General features: G+C 47.0%; 1 protein-coding gene across 3 annotated transcripts in view; it reads right to left on the bottom strand.

Annotated features, from left to right (window-relative positions):
- Positions 1-15757: 15757 nt before the first annotated feature.
- rhbdl2 (rhomboid, veinlet-like 2 (Drosophila)) overlaps positions 15758-18308 on the bottom strand; it is a 54311-nt gene continuing 51760 nt past the window's right edge. For all 3 annotated transcript variants that reach the window (XM_042338770.1, XM_042338767.1, XM_042338768.1), the window contains one exon: positions 15758-16196. In XM_042338770.1, the coding sequence (XP_042194704.1) occupies positions 16017-16196 (180 nt within the window). In that variant the 3' untranslated portion in view covers positions 15758-16016. The remainder of the gene's footprint in view (positions 16197-18308) is intronic.

Below are 18308 nucleotides of genomic sequence, written 5' to 3' on the forward strand. Positions count from 1 at the left end.
TCACGGAGCCTGGTGCAGCAGAGGACATGAGCTGCAGAGTTCCATATGATCTGCAGCTTGTGGGGGGAAGAATTGGGGAGGCCGACAAGGAGAGAGTTTCCGTAGTCGAGCCTTGAGGTGACGAGTATGTGTATGAGGGTTTTGGCTGCCTGAGGGGTGAGGCAGTGGCGGAGTCGGGCAATGTTGTGGAGGTGGGGGAATGCAGAGCGGGTCATGGCACGGATGTGGGGGAGAAAGGGCAGTTGAGGGTCGAACAAGACGCCCAGGTTCCTAACTGGCTTGGTAAGATAAAGTGTGCAACCATGGATGCTGATGCTGCCAGTGCCTGAGGTGCTGGCGCGAGCACCTTGGTCAGCACGGGTTGATGGTTGCCCCAGAGCAGCTACTCCAACTGCCTCATCATCCACTCTCTCTGCAAGACCCTCCCCTGCCCCCAGAAGGCAAACCACCTTCCCTCATTCACATCTGTACCCTTCACACCTCTCCTTTCCCATCATCCCTCCAATCCCCATTGGCCTCCACAACATCCGCTCCCTCAAACAAAGTCATCATGAGCAACTTCAACCTTCATCTCTAGTCCTCTCCCCCATCTCCTGTGATTTCACTGGCTTCCTCTCCACCCTAAACCTCACCCTCCATATTAATTCCCCAACCCACAACCATGGCCAACCCCTTGACCTCATCATCACCCATGGCCTAGATATCTCTAGTGTGTCCATAATGGACAAGGCCATCTCTGACCTCTCCTCCCATTTCCCCCTCGCCTTCTCCATGCCCTCCACCATCTTTTTCCGTCCATGGAATATGCTTCCACCGCAAATGCCTTCTCATCCTCGGACCTTCTCTCCCTCTGGCCTTCTACCTGCAGCGATCCTGATGGAGTTGTCAAATTGCTAAACTATCACCTCTCCTCCACCTTTAATTCCCTTGTCCCCTTGAAATCCAGGACCATCTCCAAACCTACCTGCTTCCCCTGGTACAATAATTATCTCTGCTCCCTCAAATCTCAAACCCAGCTGCTTGAGCGCAGATGGCACAAAACCGGCCTCACAGTTCACTGACAGCTGTGGCTCAATCACCGTCACATCTCCCGCTGTTCTCTCAGCCTTTCTGCCCCCGCCCTCTGGAACTCCATCTATCTCACCCCTCCCTTGCCTCCTTGAAAGGCTGGCTCAAGTCCCTCCTCTTTGACCGTGCTTTCAGTCTTCCTCTCACCCCCATCCCCTTTGCCCTCCACCCCTCATGATTCCACCCCCAGCGTAGGTGCAAACCCTTCACTGCCCTTCACAAAAAAAAAAAAAAACCCTCTGCGCCCCCCCCCCCCCCCAGGGCTCACATCAGAGCCCACTATGGTCCTGTTGGGTTCGATGCCCCAATCTGCGGGATAATGCCATCCACCTGACCGCTCGCTCCCGGTCCCCGCGGGGTGTCACCTCTGACATCTCTGACCCGAGCCCCCTCACCCCCTCCCTCCCTCCCCCCTCCTCTCTCCCCCCAAACCCTCCCCCCTCTCCATCTCTCCCGCTCTCTCCTCCTCTCTCTCCGTCCCTCTCGTCTTCTATCCCCACTTGACCCTCCCACCCCTTCCCTCTGTTCCAGTCTGGGAATCCTCCGCCGGGCTCACCGTGGCACTCGGCGTTGGCTGTCCAGCAGCAGCCACACCGACTGCCCCATTCCCCACCACTCTCGCCAGCCACCCCGGACACAGACCCGGGGAGTCAACCTCTCCTCCCTCATCCCCATTTCCCCCACCCCTGCCTCACAACCTGGACCCCCCTCCCCTCCCACACACCCTTCTGTCAACCGCTCCCTCCACATCGGACTGCAAAATGTCCGCTCCCTCTGCAACAAGGCCCTGGTCATCAACGATCTCATCCTTGATGAGAACGTTGATATCATGGCCTTGACAGAAACCTGGCTCACCCCAGGCGACACCTTCCCCCTCACGGAGGCCACGCCACCCGGCTACACCTCCCACCACATCCCCCGCCCCAACCGCCGTGGCGGTGGTGTTGCCCTTATCTCAAGGACACCACTTGCCCTATCCCCCTACTCCTCTGGCTCTTTCCCCTCCTTCGAGCACCTCACCCTCTCCCACCCCTCATTCCTCTCCCTTAAAATCCTCCTCCTCTACCGGCCCCCTAAAACCTCTCCCACCTTCATCTCTGACATTTCAACACTCCTCACATCTCTTTGCCTCTCCTCTGATCGCCTCATCATCCTGGGCGACTTTAACCTACACTTCACCCCCTCCTGCTCCATCTCCACAGACTTCTCTTCCCTGCTCTCCTCACTCAACCTTTCCCTACACATAAACTCCCCCACTCACAGTCACGGCCACCCACTCGATTTGGTGATCACCCGGGGCCTCAGTGTCTCGGATGTCACTATTACCGACAAGGCCATCTCCGACCACTACTTCATCTCCTTCACCACCTCCACCCCCCTCCCCACCTCCACCAGACCCACCACCATCTTCTACCGCCCTTGGAAGAAGTTACCCCCACAATCCCTAACCGATGCCTTGGAGTCCTCTGAACTCCTCTCCCTCTGGCCTTCAACCCTCACCGACCCCTCTTCTCCTCTCTCCCTCCTCCACAATATCCTCTCCTCCACACTCGATACTCTTGCCCCCATCACTTCCCGCACTGTCTCCTACTCCCGCTCCTCCCCCTGGTACACCACCCACCTCCGCTCACTGAAATGCCAGGTGCGGGCTGCTGAACGCACCTTTGTCAAATCTGGCCTAACGGTCCACCGACAAATCTGGCTGGACCTCCTCAAAATTTACCGCTCCACTCTAGCCTCGGCCAAGTCGTCCTTCTACTCCAGGATAATCCTGGAGGCGAAGAACAACCCCAGGCTACTGTTTTCCACCACATCCCGACTCCTCCGTCCCCCCCGCCACCCCGCGCAGGTCATCTCCTCCAACCTTCACTGCGAGGAGATGCTGGATTTCCTTGAATCCAAGATCAAGGGAATCCGCTCCGCGGTCACTTCCCCTCCAACTTCCACCCACCACCCACCCCTTCCCTCCCACACTCCGACTCCTACCCATCCTCCCCTACACACCTTCGTACCCGTTTCCCCACCCTCTGTCACTGAACTCATCCTATCCCTAAAACCAACCACCTGCTCCCTTGACCCCATCCCCACTCCACTCCTTATCTCCCAGCTCCATTTTCTTGCCCCACACATCACTGACATCATAAACCTGTCCCTCTCCTCTGGCTCTGTCCCCATTCCATTAAAAACTGCCATCATCACGCCCACCCTGAAAAAACCCTCCCTTGATGCGTCGCAGCTATCAAGCTACCGGCCCATCTCCAACCTCCCCTTTCTCTCCAAGGTCTTGGAAAGAGTTGTCGCCTCCCAACTGCGCTCTTTCCTTCCACCCATTCTCTTTTTGAACCCCTTCAGTCAGGTTTCCGTGCTGCTCATAGCACAGAAACTGCCCTGGTCAAGGTCACCAATGATATCCTGACCATCTGTGACCAGGGCTCCCTCTGTCTCCTCGTCCTCCTCGACCTATCGGCAGCATTCGATACGGTCGACCACGCTATCCTACTCCACCGCTTGTCCTCCCACCTCAACCTTCAAGGCACTGTCCTTGAATGGTTTAGGTCGTACCTTTCCCACCGTCTTCACTTCGTCTCAACGAATGGCTTCTCCTCCACCCCCCGTACTGTCTCATGTGGTGTCCCTCAGGGCTCTGTCCTCGGTCCCCTCCTCTTCACCCTCTATATGCTCCCCCTTGGTGACATCATCCGCAAACATGGGGTTAACTTCCACATGTATGCGGATGACACCCAACTCTACCTTTCCTCCTCTACTCTCAACTCCACGACCACCGATGTCCTGACAGCCTGCCTGTCCGACATCGAGTCCTGGACGAGAGACAACTTTCTTCAGCTCAACGTGCGAAAAACCGAGGCCCTCCTGATTGGCTCACGTCAGCGCCTCCGCACCTCAGGCGCTGACACCATCAGCATCCAAGGCTGCACTCTCCACCTCTCAAAGCCAGTCAGGAACCTCGGCGTTTTGTTCGACCCTGAGCTGTCCTTTCTCCCTCACATCCGCACCACAACTGGCACCGCCTTCCATCACCTCCGGAATATCGCCAGATTACGGCACTACCTCACCCCTCACGCTGCTGAAACCCTGGTTCACGCCTTTGTCACCTCAAGGCTGGACTATGGGAACTCTCTCCTCGCCGGCCTTCCCGCCACCTCCCTCCACAAGCTGCAGGTCATTCAGAACTCTGCAGCTCGTGTACTGTCCCGCACCAGGCTTCGGACCACATCACTCCCACCCTCGCTCGCCTCCACTGGCTCCCCATCCCCCAGAGGATTGATTTCAAGATCCTCATCCTCACCTACAAGGCCATTCACGGCCTTGCTCCCTCCTACCTCTCCAACCTACTATCCCCCTACCTACCTGCCCGTACCCTCCGTTCCTCTGGCTCCGGTCTGCTCCACGTCCCCCGCCCCAACCGCCCTACCATCGGTGGTCGGGCCTTCAGCCTCTCAGCCCCCAGGCTCTGGAACTCCATCCCCCAGTGCCTTCGCCTTGCTTCCTCCCTTTCCTCCTTCAAGGCCGGTCTCAAAACCTTTCTCTTTGACCGTGCCTTCAGCTCCCCTCTCGACTCTCTTCCTCCTCCTCGCTCCCTCCCTTCCCTCCCCTCACCCTGACCATTTCCCCCTCCTCTCTCCCTCCCTTCCCTCCCCTCACCCTGACCATTTCCCCCCTGCTCGGGTCATGACCCAACTGTGCAGCGCCTTGGGACGTCCTCCTGACGTGAAAGGCGCTCTATAAATGGAATCTTGTTGTTGTTGTTGTTGTTAAGATGTCTCAAAGATGTGATAAGGCGCTGTATCAAATGCAAGGATTATTATTACTGTATTTTGTTTAGTGCTACTGATAAAAGATTTGTTAATTAAGTGATGATCTGTTGTCTTAACTCCCATCGAGCCATCACATTCCTGGAATTATTAAATTTCTCATTTTTAATGAAGCACGAGGTTTTGTTTTCCCACCAGAGCTCAACTTCATTGCACGTGGATGTGTAGAATATCACAAAACATGTGGTGCACTTGTTTTCCTAACATCATTGATTTCTGATCAAAATCAACAACTACTTTTGAATCCTATTTGTGGAATTAAATCCTTGAACATTATCAGCAATGTTGTGTCTTACAAATAAAGAATTCGTTTAAAAATCATTTCTTGTATTGTTAACGAAAAGAGAATCTGGTCAGTTATTGAAGGCCCAGATACCAACCATTGCCATAAAAGAATCTACCAAAGCTGATGGGCATTAGATATTACAAAAGAACCGGGAACATAGACAACCGACAAGAACTTGCATGCAAGTGGGGTTCATTGTCATTTAAAAGTAATAATAATAATCTTTACATTTACACCTCATCATGTCTTGGAGTCATCTCAAAATAGTTCACAGAATATACTATGAATTGATTGTATATTTTGTGGGTAAAAAGTGGCAGCTAATTGCACACAGCAGTGTCTCACTAACAGTCACTGAGTGACCAAATTATTTTTTGAAGAGATTATTAAAATGCCCATGAATTTCCTCTTATTCATTTGGAGGAGGATTCCCCATTAATTACACCGGACTGTTTGCCACAGAACACTGTATACAGGCTACCGTTAGCAATAGGTGTCAGGGATTCTTGGTCAAACTGCTCAGTCGTGGATTGTTTCTGTTAAAAATGATCATTTTCAGGAGTCCAAAGTCCTGAGAATGGATCAAATAAATGGAGAAAAGAAACATGCTCAAGTCCCACACTGGAGTAGGGAGAGGAGTTGACAGGTTAATCAAATCCCAGCTTCTCTCAACAACAGCAACAACAACAAAATTACATTTGTATAGAACCCTCCCATGACAGGAAGGCATTGCTGGAGTCCTTGATAGCAGTTACAGAGTTATTGAGGAACATATGGATTTGGGACAGAAAAGGGTAAAAAGTAAACCTCCGTCTGACAGAATTCCAAACAACCTGTACTGGGCCTAAACTAACATTTTGTTTAACAAAGTTCCAGAAACGTAGACTCCCAGCTCTGCTGGGATGTGGCCACAGCGACCAGTGATCTCCAATGTGATTCGGATTGTTTTAATTCCACGAGCAAAAAATAATTTGCTGCCTTTTGTTCATGTGGATTCAAACATTACAATTATAATTATAATTACAATTATAATTATAATTATGGCACGGCAATTACGCTTAGCCGGAAATTCCGCATTCCCCCTTTCCCCATTAGTCTGCTTTGCTGACGTTTAAGTGTAATCGGGAGGTAAATATACCAACTAAAGACCGTTGTCTACCTCTTTAGACATTTGGGGTCATTAGTTCTCCCTGCACGAGAGTCAAAATCACATGCCTTCCTGCACATCCACATGTGACCTTGGATTTGCTTTGTTTTTCCTTCCCATTGTGCCCACAGCACAGAAACAGCTCTCGTCAAAGTGACAAATGACATTCTGTCCATCTGTGAGCAGGGCTCCCTCTGCCTCCTCGTCCTCCTTGACCTCTCTGCTGCCTTTGGTACCGTTGACCACCCTATTCTCCTCCACTGCCTTTCCTCTCACCTCAGCCTTCATGGTTCTGCCCTTGACTGGTTCAGGTCCTACGTCTCACACCATCTCCACTTTGTCTCCACAAATGGCTTCTCCTCCAGTCCCCGCACCGTCTCGTGCAGCATTCCTCAGGGCTCTGTCCTTGGTCACCTCCTCTTCATTCTCTTTGACCGAGCCTTCAGCTCCCCTCTCGACTCTCTTCCCCCTTCTCGCTCCCTCCCATCCCTCCCCTCACCCTGACCATTTCCCCCCTCCTCGCTCCCTCCCCTCCCCTCACCCTGACCATTTCCCCCCTGCTCGGGTCATGACCCAACTGTGCAGAGCCTTGGGACGTCCTCCTGACGTGAAAGGCGCTTTATAAATGGAATCTTGTTGTTGTTGTTGTTGTTCAATATCTGTATGTTCTCTCTTGGTGACATCATCCGCAGACATGGGGTCAACTTCCACATGAACACGGATGACACACAACTCTACCTCTTTGCCTCTACCCTTGACTCCAGGACCCACTGCTGTCCTGACAGAATGTCAGTCAGACATCAAGTCCTGGATAAGAGCGAACTTTTTTCAGTTGAACAACAAGACCAAGGCTTTTCCTGATTGGCTCCTGTCGGGGCCTCCTCACCTCATCTTTACCTTTGAGGCCTTTACCATGGCCTTGCCCTCTCTTAACTCTGACCTGCATGGTTACATACTCCCACCTCACTGAGCCAATCCAGAACCTTGGCGGCATGTTTGACCCTCAACTGTCCTTTCTACCCACATCCATGCCATGACTTGCTCTGCCTTCCCCCTACTTCTGCAACATTGCCCAACCTCCGCTAATGCCTCACCCCTCAGGCTGCTGGAACCCTCATGCATGCCTTTATTACATTTAGGCTTCATTATGACAACTACCTGCTCATCAGCCTTCCCAACTCTTCCCTCCACAAGCTGCAGATCATTCAGAACTCTGCAGCTCGTGTCCTCTCCCGCACCAGGCTCCATGACCCACCCTTGCCCGTCTCCACTGGCTCCCCGTCCCTCAGAGAATCGAGTTCAGAATCCTCATCTTTACCTTCGAGACCCTCCATGGCCTTGCCCTCTCTTAGCTCTGACGTGCTAACTCCTTATCAACCTGACTGCGCTCTCCACTCAGCAGGCTCTGACCTAATCCATGCTCCCCGCCCGGCCTGCCCCACCATCGGTGGTCGGGCCTTCAGCCTCTCTGCTCCCACCCTCTGGAACTCCATCCCATATTCCCTTCGCCTCACTCCCTCCCTTGCTTTCTTCAAGGAACATCTCAAGATTCTCCTTTTCGACCGTGACTTTGACCACCCTCCTACCCTCTCTGCCCTCCCTGATTGCCCCACACACCCCCACCGGCCGGGTCCTAATCCCTGGCTGTTCAGTGCCTTGGGACCTTCTCCTGATGTGAAAGGTGCTTTGCAAATTTAATTTTGTATTGTATTCCCAGTTTAATGTCCTCAGTGATTTTCAACACCGAATCTCCTATATTTGAATCCAAATTATTTATTATTATTGTATATATATGTGGAGTTACGGGAGTGATAACAAAATGGACTAAGAGGTGCTAAAAAATATGAAACATTGAGTAGAAGGGCAGCAACTCAGCGTTCTCCACACAGGGTAACGTCTCAGAGTTTTTAACAGCCTGACTCCGAGCTGGGGAGAGGGAGTGAGGTGGGGGGGAGGTGGCCGTAAGCACCGTCGAAGAGGAAGGTTTTCAGGCGAGACTTGAAAAAGGGGAGAGAGGGAGCAAGGTGGAGGGATTAGGGAGAGTGTTCCAGAGTTTCAGGGAGTAGAGACTGAAAGCACAACCTCTGATGGTGGGGCACAGAGTGCGAGGAATGAGCAGGAGCCACTGCCAGTCGAGCGGAGGCACCGGGTGGTGGATTGGGGGGTGAGGAGGTCAGAGAGGTAGAGAGGGAGGGAGGGAGGGAGGGAGGGAGGGAGGTGCCAGAAAGTGAAGGGATTTCAACACAAGTGTGAGGATCTTGAAGTTGATCCGTTCGGTGATGGGAAGCCAGTGGAGACTTATGTGATACCTCAGCAAAAGTTTTATGGAAGTCCATTTCCACTGCATTTCTTTTGTATTTCTATATTACAATTTTCAAATAAAGGTGGAAGGATCTGACAGGGGGTTCCAGAGAATCAGAGAATAGTGGCTGAATGAATGGGGTGAGTAGAGGAGGGGGTATCATGTTGTAGAGATAGGGAGATGCTAGAGGATGAAGTGATTTGTAGCTCTGAGGATCTTGAAATTGAGTCCCATGTGACAGAGAAGCTGGACAGAGACTGGGGTGATGGGGATGTGGAGTTTGTTGAGGATATGGGCTTTGTGAATGATTTTGCTGGGGAGACTAGCAAGAAGGGCATTGGAAAAATCAAGGCAGGGGTTGATGAAAGTGTGGATGAGGATTTCAGCAGCATTGGCTGTGAGGCATGGTTGGAGGTGGGTGATGTAGTGGAAGTGGAGGAAAGCAGTTCTGGTCAAGGACTGGATGTGGGGTAGGAAAACAACTGGGATCAAACACAATGGCTTGGTTTGGAGTTAAGAAGGTCTGAGGTGCAGGTGAGAAAATGATGACAGAAACCCAGGATGAGGCACTTTTGTGAAAATAACAATTGAAACATTCACTGAAAAACTGCTCTTGTTCTGAAGCATAACCAAATATCAGCCACTATTACTTGAACCTCTTGAATGCCCTGCCGGAATCCCTCCACCTTTCCCCCTCTTTACCTTTATTTGAAGAAGACAATGTACAAAGGAAATGCAGTGGAAATGGACTTCCAGGAATGGACTTCCAGAAAGCTAAGGTACCACATAAGAGACTCATTGTTAACATTGAGGCATGTGGAGTTAAGGGAGTAATAACAAAATGGACTTAAGAGATGCTGAAAGAAAGATATCTTTTTCTAATCGTTTCCATGCTACAAAGAGATTGGAATCTTTTTTCTACTAACTTTCATAATTATAATAATGATCCTTGCATTTGATATAGCGCCTTAACACATCGTTGAGATGTCTCAAAGTGCTTCACAGGATACGTTGTAAAGTGGATTGATTCTGTATTTTGTGGACAAAACACGGCACCCAATTGCACACAGCAGTATCCCACAAACGGTCATGGATTGAGTGACCAATTTTTTTTTTGGAGAGATTATTACGCCGTTGTATATGTATATTATATTGGAATATAGCGTGCAAAGATGAACACATACTCCACCGGACACAATGGTGCCTGTGCTGCAGTTTGAGTAGTGGATGAACAGGGTCAGGGAGTATCTCAGTGATACCTATCCCAGGAGACAGGATAGTAAGCTGAGGTCCCTGATATATATATTCATCAATACAATATGGTTAATGATTGAAAATTGCACTAATTTTAACGCTGATTTTACCTAAAGCCAAAACTTCAATAAACAATAAGTAGATTTTTTTATTGATATTCTGAGAATAGTATTTAAAATCACAAAGGCTCTATTCAGACTATTAATGAAAGAGATGTAATGATAATTTAAAATAATAGATTTTTTGTGAATTAACATTATTCAAATTTGTCTCAATTACAGATGTCATGTTATTGAAGGAATGCAGATTTGATAGTTTTTAAGAATCAACGATATAAAGTGGACATACCTTTGAAGTATTCTGAATCCATCAAAACATCTCATCCATGTTCCAAATCACATTTGGTGCTCCTTTTTGAAAAGTATTTTTTTGCTAGTGTACTATGCTAACTCCAGCTTGTGCAACATACTATGCTTCATTGCATCAGCACCACATTTATAGAGTGCATGAAATCAATCTGCACTGTAGCTCTAAGCAACATGTCCTTTTGATCAAAATGTGGTCCGTTCTAAGAACAAGGAAGCCTCGAGGACTCACAGTACGTAGAATCTTCTGCAAATCTAAAACGTAATTGAAAAACATTTTTTTTTGGATAAACTGTATAATATTCCAAATTTCAAGATTAAATTATGGATTCATAACTCAGTCAAACTGTGGTATATGTTGTTTGTGAGGAGCAGATCATGTGGGGTCCAAATGGTTAACCAGTTAAATCAATGATTTTGTGTTCCACATTTAGGATCTAATCAATCGGTCATGTCCGATTTCATAGTTAACTGAATGAGTTGATGTTTAATTAAAGTATTTCTATCCAGATAAGAGACATTTAGTTCTGAAATTCATGTCAATGTAGTCAATGTGTCTAGGACAAATTGTAAGTAGTCTGGATGTACTTTCCTGCTTAATATTTTTTCCTGTTGTCAACATTTTTAGTTGTTTTGCTGCTGATAACTCGCTATTTAAAAGGCATTTTCCATACACCTCCTGAAACATTAAACTGAGGTCCTGTCGGCCTGTTCAAATGAATATTAACAATCCATGGTACTATTTGAAAAGAGAAGGGAGTTTCTCCTGGTGTCCTGGCTAACAATCCCCCAAATAAAATTAGTCAGTCATCTCATGGCTATTTGTGGGACAACACTGTGTGCAATCGCGCTGCGTGTTCGCGTACAAATACACAGTCACAGCATTTCACAGAGTGAGGTGAAGTGCTTTGAGATGTCCCACTGACATGATAATCCGCTGTACCAAATGCAAGGATTATCATTATGAATGGCACCCTGACCAGGTGACATTGTCCAAGGACAATGCTGATCTGAAATTCACAGCAAGGAGGTTGAATGGAGAGGAGTGGTCTGTGACAATGTACCACATGAGATACTCCTTCACAAATTCATGTGATTGGGTCTTAGGCAGAAGATGTGGACATGGATTCCAAATGCAAAACAAAATTACATTTGTATGGCACCTTTCACATAGGGTCAGATCAGCTCCAAGGAGGCCCCACTTACCTTCCTCCCCAACCCCTTCCCCTGCCAAGGAGGATAGTAACAAGATGGTCGTTTGACATCCAACAAGCATGGTGGATTGTAGGGAATCTGCCCGCAGCTCGGGCCACGCCCCTTCCCACTGAGCGATGGTTCCCCAGTTGGAGGTGTGGAGTTTAAGCAGCAGCTGCTGGCCTCTCTGCAGCCAATCACGGTGGGGTCCAGGTGCTGGACGTACAAACTCTGATCCAGGTAACGCCTTCCAGCAGCTGTCGCCCCAAGTCTCAGAGTTTCCTCATCAGCTATTTGATGGACATTTGCCTTCAGAATAGTGGGAGGATGTTTACAGGATGGCTTGGGACGTGCCAGCTACCGTGATGTTCTCGAGGTCCAAGTGCAATGCCGTGTAGAAAGCTTATTCAGCACCAGCTGCCCACTCCAGGTCCTCATGTGAGGGGTCTTGGCAAATAGACGTGCCCACTGTGAAGACGCCTCTGCCTCCATGTGCTCAGCGACAGGTTACTGTAGGTCGGAGCCCTCGCTGACTGCAGCCACTTCCCGTGTTTGCCACAAACTAATCTCACTGCTTGATCCTGGACTTTGCTAATGGGCCGGAGGAAGCTTCTCCACTGCATTCCCAAGAGCTCAGATCCATAAAGGAGAACAGTTTGCTCACAGGTCTGATACACCATAAGCCTGACCTTAGGACCTTGATATCCTTCAAGAGGGATGAGCCTGACCAGCGTATCCTTCACCCCTTCTCAGTGCAGTCCCTCAGGATAGTGTCCAGGCTGAAGTTGGTGTTGACCACGACCCCCAGATACTGATACAAATCAATAGTTGGGACTGTTGCTGCTTGTATCTTCCAATCAATTCCCTCGATGTTTGCTATTGAGCTGTGCATAACCAGGATTCCACAGTTGGGATCACCCACCACCATGTCCCACTGGTTGGCCCAGTGTTCAAGATGGCGGGTGCAGCACAGAAGCGCCCCATGTGAGGCTGCCAGCAGCGCAATATTATCTGCAAACGGAAGCCGCAATCCTGTCAGAGAGGCCTAGAACAGATACACCAAGTCCTTCCCCCTCAATACCATCCAACACATCATTGATGAACACATGGCACAGGATGGGTGACAATGGGGCCTTGCCTTACCTCCTTTTCAAGAGGGGTGGGCTCAGTGCGTCCACCATCGACCTTTACACAGATGTTGGAGCTGGAATACACATTCCGGATAAAATCGAGAATTTGGCCATGATCTCCCATGTCTCCCAGTTTCATCATGAAGGCCTAGTCAAAAGCCTTGCAAAAGTTGATGAACATCCTCAGTCTTACAGTGTTCTGTGATCTCATACAGAGCCACGACCTGTCCCTCACATTCCTCACGAAAACAGAAGCCAACCTGCTCCTTCCTGATCACACCACAAACCTGCAATGTGTGTGATACATGTGCAGTGACTCCCCAGAGCACCAATTTAAGAACCACTGAAATTAGTGAGACTCCTCTATAGTTATCAGTCTTACTAGGATCACCCTTCTTGTGGATAGACCCGGCAGTAGTATTCTGGAACACTGACGGAGTGCGTGCTTCAGAGAGAATCCTGTTGAACAGCGCTAGGAGGTTGGAGGTTTCAGGTTTGGATCTGTAAGATCCTCACCGTTCTCCATTTCCCCCCTCAGAGCAGCTTTTAGTATCAAAATAGTGTGAGGCAGCAATAAGAAAGTAAACAGGATGCTTGCTGATCAGTTGAGTTCAGATCCCCAGAGATCATGCTCAAGTGGTCTGGTCAGGTTCTGGAGGCTGGACAGCGGAGATCTTAACAGTGGCAGGATTACTCCCTATTGATCTTTTGATACATCTTAACGTTTGGTTTGCTTTACTCACTGCCACAGAGCATTGTCGCAAGAGCTTCAATTTATTGTCAATCAGGAACCCCCAGGTCCTTTCATTTTCCATATATATTATTTTCCTCCTGTTCAAATAATAGTTCAGTTCAAATTGCTTGATTTTTTGTACTTTACATTTCTCCACATTGAATTTCATCTGCTACCAGTCTGCCCAATTCCCAAATATGTTCAAATCCTTGTGTAACATATCTTGTTCAGCTTTGCTATCTACCACCTTCATTAGCTTGGTGTCATTTGTAAACTTAGCCATTGTGCTTGCAACTCCTAGTTCCAGATCATTTATAAAAATATTAAACAAAGAGGTCTCAAAATAGACCCTTGTGCAAATCCACTGGTAACATTTTCCCAGTCTGATGATATTCCCTGTACCAACACCCTCTTGGTTCTTCCAGTCAACCAATTACATATCCATTGTAGTATACTTCCACTGATTCCAACCAAGACCAGGATACTGGATTCATTTAAGAAACAGTCTGATGCTGTGATGGGAGTATGGTCAAGTAGATATTCAGGATAAATAAGATCAAATGGGCTAAACAATCTTATTCATCTAAACCAATTTTGTGATCTTGTGACTCCCCTCTCCTGCCTACAAACGTTTCTATGGAGAAAGCCAACTTCTTCCCCATAGTGATGAGACAGCAATGAGGAACTCAACTTGTGGACTGTTGAAAACTGTTCACACTTGTGTCGTGAAGAAAAAACCCTGATTGTGAAATAATAATAATCTTTGCATTTGATATAGCGCTTTTCACGTCTTCAAGACATCTCAAAGCACTTCACAGAATTGACTGTATATTTGTGGGCGAAGTGCAGCAGCCAATTGTACACAGCAGCGTCCCACAAACGGTCGTGGATTGAAGTGACCAATTTATTGTTGTTTTTATGAGATTATTATTAGGCGTGTGGAGTAAGGAAACTTGCCCAAGGTTTCACCCTGCCGGGAATCAAACCCAAGTCTCTCGCTTGCAAAGTGAGTGTTCTAACCATTGAGCTACAGGACTCCAATGTAAATGTAAAAGATGGGTTTTAAATGTTTAGGTTAACAAAATAAGCACCTTTTGATGAGAAAATATAATTGGAATAAATCTAAGTGTTAAATCTAAGTGTTAATCTCCACAGGTGATAATCAATATCTAAACAAAACCAGTTTTTAAAAAAATCTAAATGGATTTACATATTTACCAAATGGAAAAGCAGACCAGCGATTGTTGTTCCTTGATAACACAAGCAATAGAATCCAGATTGTGTCACAAAATGTGGGAAGAGTTAGCGATACAATATAATATTATCAATAACTTAATTGTTTGTTTCTGCACAAATGAACCATGTGTTCTTATTGTTTGTTAAATGTCTTCAAAGCTGTGGAAAGTGTCAATGTACCAAAAATCTATATTTTTTTAGCCAGAGTTAATTAGAAAAGATGTGAGTCAGATGACATTCACATTTGCAGCCGATCAAACAGCTGGTCAAACAAGGCCAATAACCACAGGCCATTTCATCAGGAAGTGGAAAGCCACGTAAACACATTTTGAAAAGTGGACCCACTGTTGGCAGTGTAAGCAATAAATGAACTGTTTTTCTTGGTAGCCACTGATTTGTTCAAACTGCACCTTAGCCGTTTCGACCAAGAATGAATGAAAACTCCTCAGACGTTGAAATTCCACTGCTTCTTAGCTGTGAAACACATGGTCGGGCAAAATTATATAAAATTCTTAAATTCAGTCTTAACTGGGAAGCTGTTTTTTTTAGAATCTGCTGAAACTTTCTTCCAAGATTATAAATTTACGAATTTTCTATAATTCTGTGTAACAACAGTCTCATAATTTCAATCTTCAAACTCAGTCTTTAAAAATGACTAAATCTTTTCCATGTCAATTTCTCTTACTTAAGAAATATTGGAATTTTCAACTGAAACCCAATCAATCACCTCTGAGGTGACATTGTGGTCAATGTTATGCAGTAGTTCACGGTCTAGAACTATGATTCAGAGGCAATGGATTTAAGTAAAAAATCATGGAAAACAATTGCAAAGTGATTGATTTCTTAGGTGAAATCCAAAGTAAAGGCTCTTTGCCCAGGGTTAATTACAGCACTGATTATTGGAACAGAAAATTCCAATAATCAATATTTGGTGTGCTTTATACACTGCTATGAACATGAATTTACGTTCATAGCAATATGATCCAGATGTGTTAAATGAAATACAAACATTCAATTCATAGCCCCCGCAGATTATCACATTAATTGGTTAATTGGATTGGATAATCCAATCCTTTCTGCACATTAGAAACTTTTCAGGAACCATACAACTTCCAAAAACACACACTGACATTGATATTCCTTTGTCATGTTAAGTCTGACACTATGTACACATGGAGGGTTATTTGAAATACTATAATTTCATCCCACTGGTAGTTGTATTAAAGTTTATTTTCAGACTTTCTTAACCAATTCTGCATTGAAAATCCCCAACCAAATCCATCAAATCATCCTTGTTTTATTATTCCATGATTTCGCAAACAATCTATAAACTGCAGGTTGTGAAAGGTCATTGTTTCCATTTTGTCTTTCTTGTGATGCACTTCACATTCATCATTTAGTCAATAATTAATCAGAATTAAATCGTTATATTTAAAAACTATTATGAAAACATACATCTTTCCTTAAATTAGGGAGCAGGAGACAGGAAGATGTTAAATATGACAGCAAAGGCAACGCAGGCAACATAAGCTAAAATACAGGCCCAAAATCTTGGATCCTTTATGATGTTCTTATCATAGTTGCTGAAAATCACGTAGCCAATAGTCATTCCAGCCAGGCCACCTGCAATGTGAGCCACAAAGGAAACCTACAGGGAAGGGAAATGCATTGTTAGATCAAGTGCCACAAAACTTGGGAACGCAGTAAGCAAGAAGTGTGAGGTGATGTATTTTTGGAGAAAGAATGAGAGGTAATATACAATAAATGGTAGAGTTTTAAAGGGGGTGCAGGAGCAGATAGACCTGGGAGTTCACATACACAGGTCTTTGAAGGTGGCAGGACAGGTTGATGGAGCTGATAAAAAAGCATATGGAATTCTTGTCTTAAAAATAGAGGCACAGAGTACAAAAGCGAGAAAGTTCTGTTAAACCTTTGTAAATGACTGGTTTGGCCTCAGCTAATAGTGTCCAATTCTGGGCACTACACTTTAGGAAGGATGTCAAGGCCTTATAGAAGATGCAAAGAAGATTTACCAGAATGCTACCAGGGATAAGGGACTTCAGTTACACGGAGAGACTAGAGAAGCTGGGATTTTTCTCCTTAGAGCAGTTAAGGCTAAGGGAGATTTGATAGAGATGTTCAAAATTATGAGGGGTTTTCATAGAGAAGATTGGGAGAAACTGTTTCCACTGGCTGGTGGTTCAGTAACCAGGGCACATACATTAGAATACATGAGAATATACAGCACAGAAACAGGCCATACGACCCAACTGGTTTATGCCGGTGTTTATGCTCCACATGAGCTTCCTCCTGCCCTTCCTCAACTAAGCCTTAAACATAACCTTCTATTTCTTTCTCCCTCATGTGCCTCTCCAGCCTCCCCTTAAATACATCTAAGTTATTTGCCTAAAAAGCTCATTGTGGTAGCATGTTCCATATTCCCAATACTCTCAGTGTGAAGAAATGTCTTCTAACTTCCCTATTTGATCTATTTGTGACTTTCATATTGATGGCCCCTGGTTTTGGTCTCCCCCACAAGTGGAAACATCTTCCCTATGTCTACTCTATCAAAACCTTTCATCATTTTAAAGACCTCTATCAGGAAACCCCTTACCCTCCTCTTTTCAAGAGAAAAGAGTCCAAGTATGTTCAGCCTTTCCTGATAGGTATAACCTCTCAGTTCTGGCATCATCCTCGTGAATCTCCTTTGCATCCTCTCCAGTGCCTCTACATCCCTTCTATAATGTGGGGACCAGAACTGCACACAGTATTCTAAGTGTGGTCTGATCAAGGTTCTATAGAGGTTTACCATAACTTCCCTGTTTTTCATTTCTATCCCTCTAGCAATGAACCCCAATGCCTGGTTTGCTTTTTTTATGGCCTTATTAACCTGCGTTGCTACTTTTAGTGAATTGTGTATGTTTACTGCTAGGTCCCTTTGCCACTGCCCTCCCAACTTCCAACCCCTCCTTACCCTCACCCCACACAATTACCCATCCAACAATTACCCATCCCTCCTTTCACACCTTTGAACCTGTCACCCCCTCCTCTGTCTTCAACACGGTAACCTCCATGAAGTCCACCACCTGCTCCCTCGACCCAATCCCCACCCCTCTCCTTAAATCCCAGCTCCACCTTCTTGCCCCAATACACGCCAACATCATTAACCTCTCCATGTCATTGGGCACTGTTCCTTCTCCCTCAAAACAGCCACTATCACCACACCTGGAAGAAACCTTCCCTCGACCCATCACAGCTATCCAGCTCCCGGCCCATCTCAAATCCCCCCTTCCTATCCAAGGTCCTTGAGAGAGCCATTGCCTTCCAGCTTCGCTCTTTCCTCTCCTCTCACTCCCTCCATGAACCGCTCCAATCGGGTTTCAGTGCTGCCCACGGTCAAGTCACAAACGACATCCTGGCCATGTGTGACCAGGGCTTCCTCTGCCTTCTCGTCCTCTCTGCCCCCTTTGACACCGTGGACCACTCAATCCTCCTCCACCGCCTCTCCTCCCACCTCAACCTTCAAGGTTCTGTCCTTGACTGGTTCAGGCCCTACCTTTCACACCTCCTCCACTTCGTCGCGGAAAACGGCTTCTCTTCCAGCCCCCGCACTGTCTCGTGCGGTGTTCCTCAGGTCTCAGTCCCCTCCTTTTCACCCTCTACATGGTGACGTCATCCGCAGACATGGGGTAAATTTCCACATGTATGCGGATGACACCCAACTCTACCTCTGCCTCCACCCTGAACTCCAGGACTACTG

This window comes from Callorhinchus milii, unplaced genomic scaffold (genome assembly GCF_018977255.1).
Source record: "Callorhinchus milii isolate IMCB2004 unplaced genomic scaffold, IMCB_Cmil_1.0 Scaffold10, whole genome shotgun sequence".
Taxonomy (NCBI): Eukaryota; Metazoa; Chordata; class Chondrichthyes; order Chimaeriformes; family Callorhinchidae; genus Callorhinchus; species Callorhinchus milii.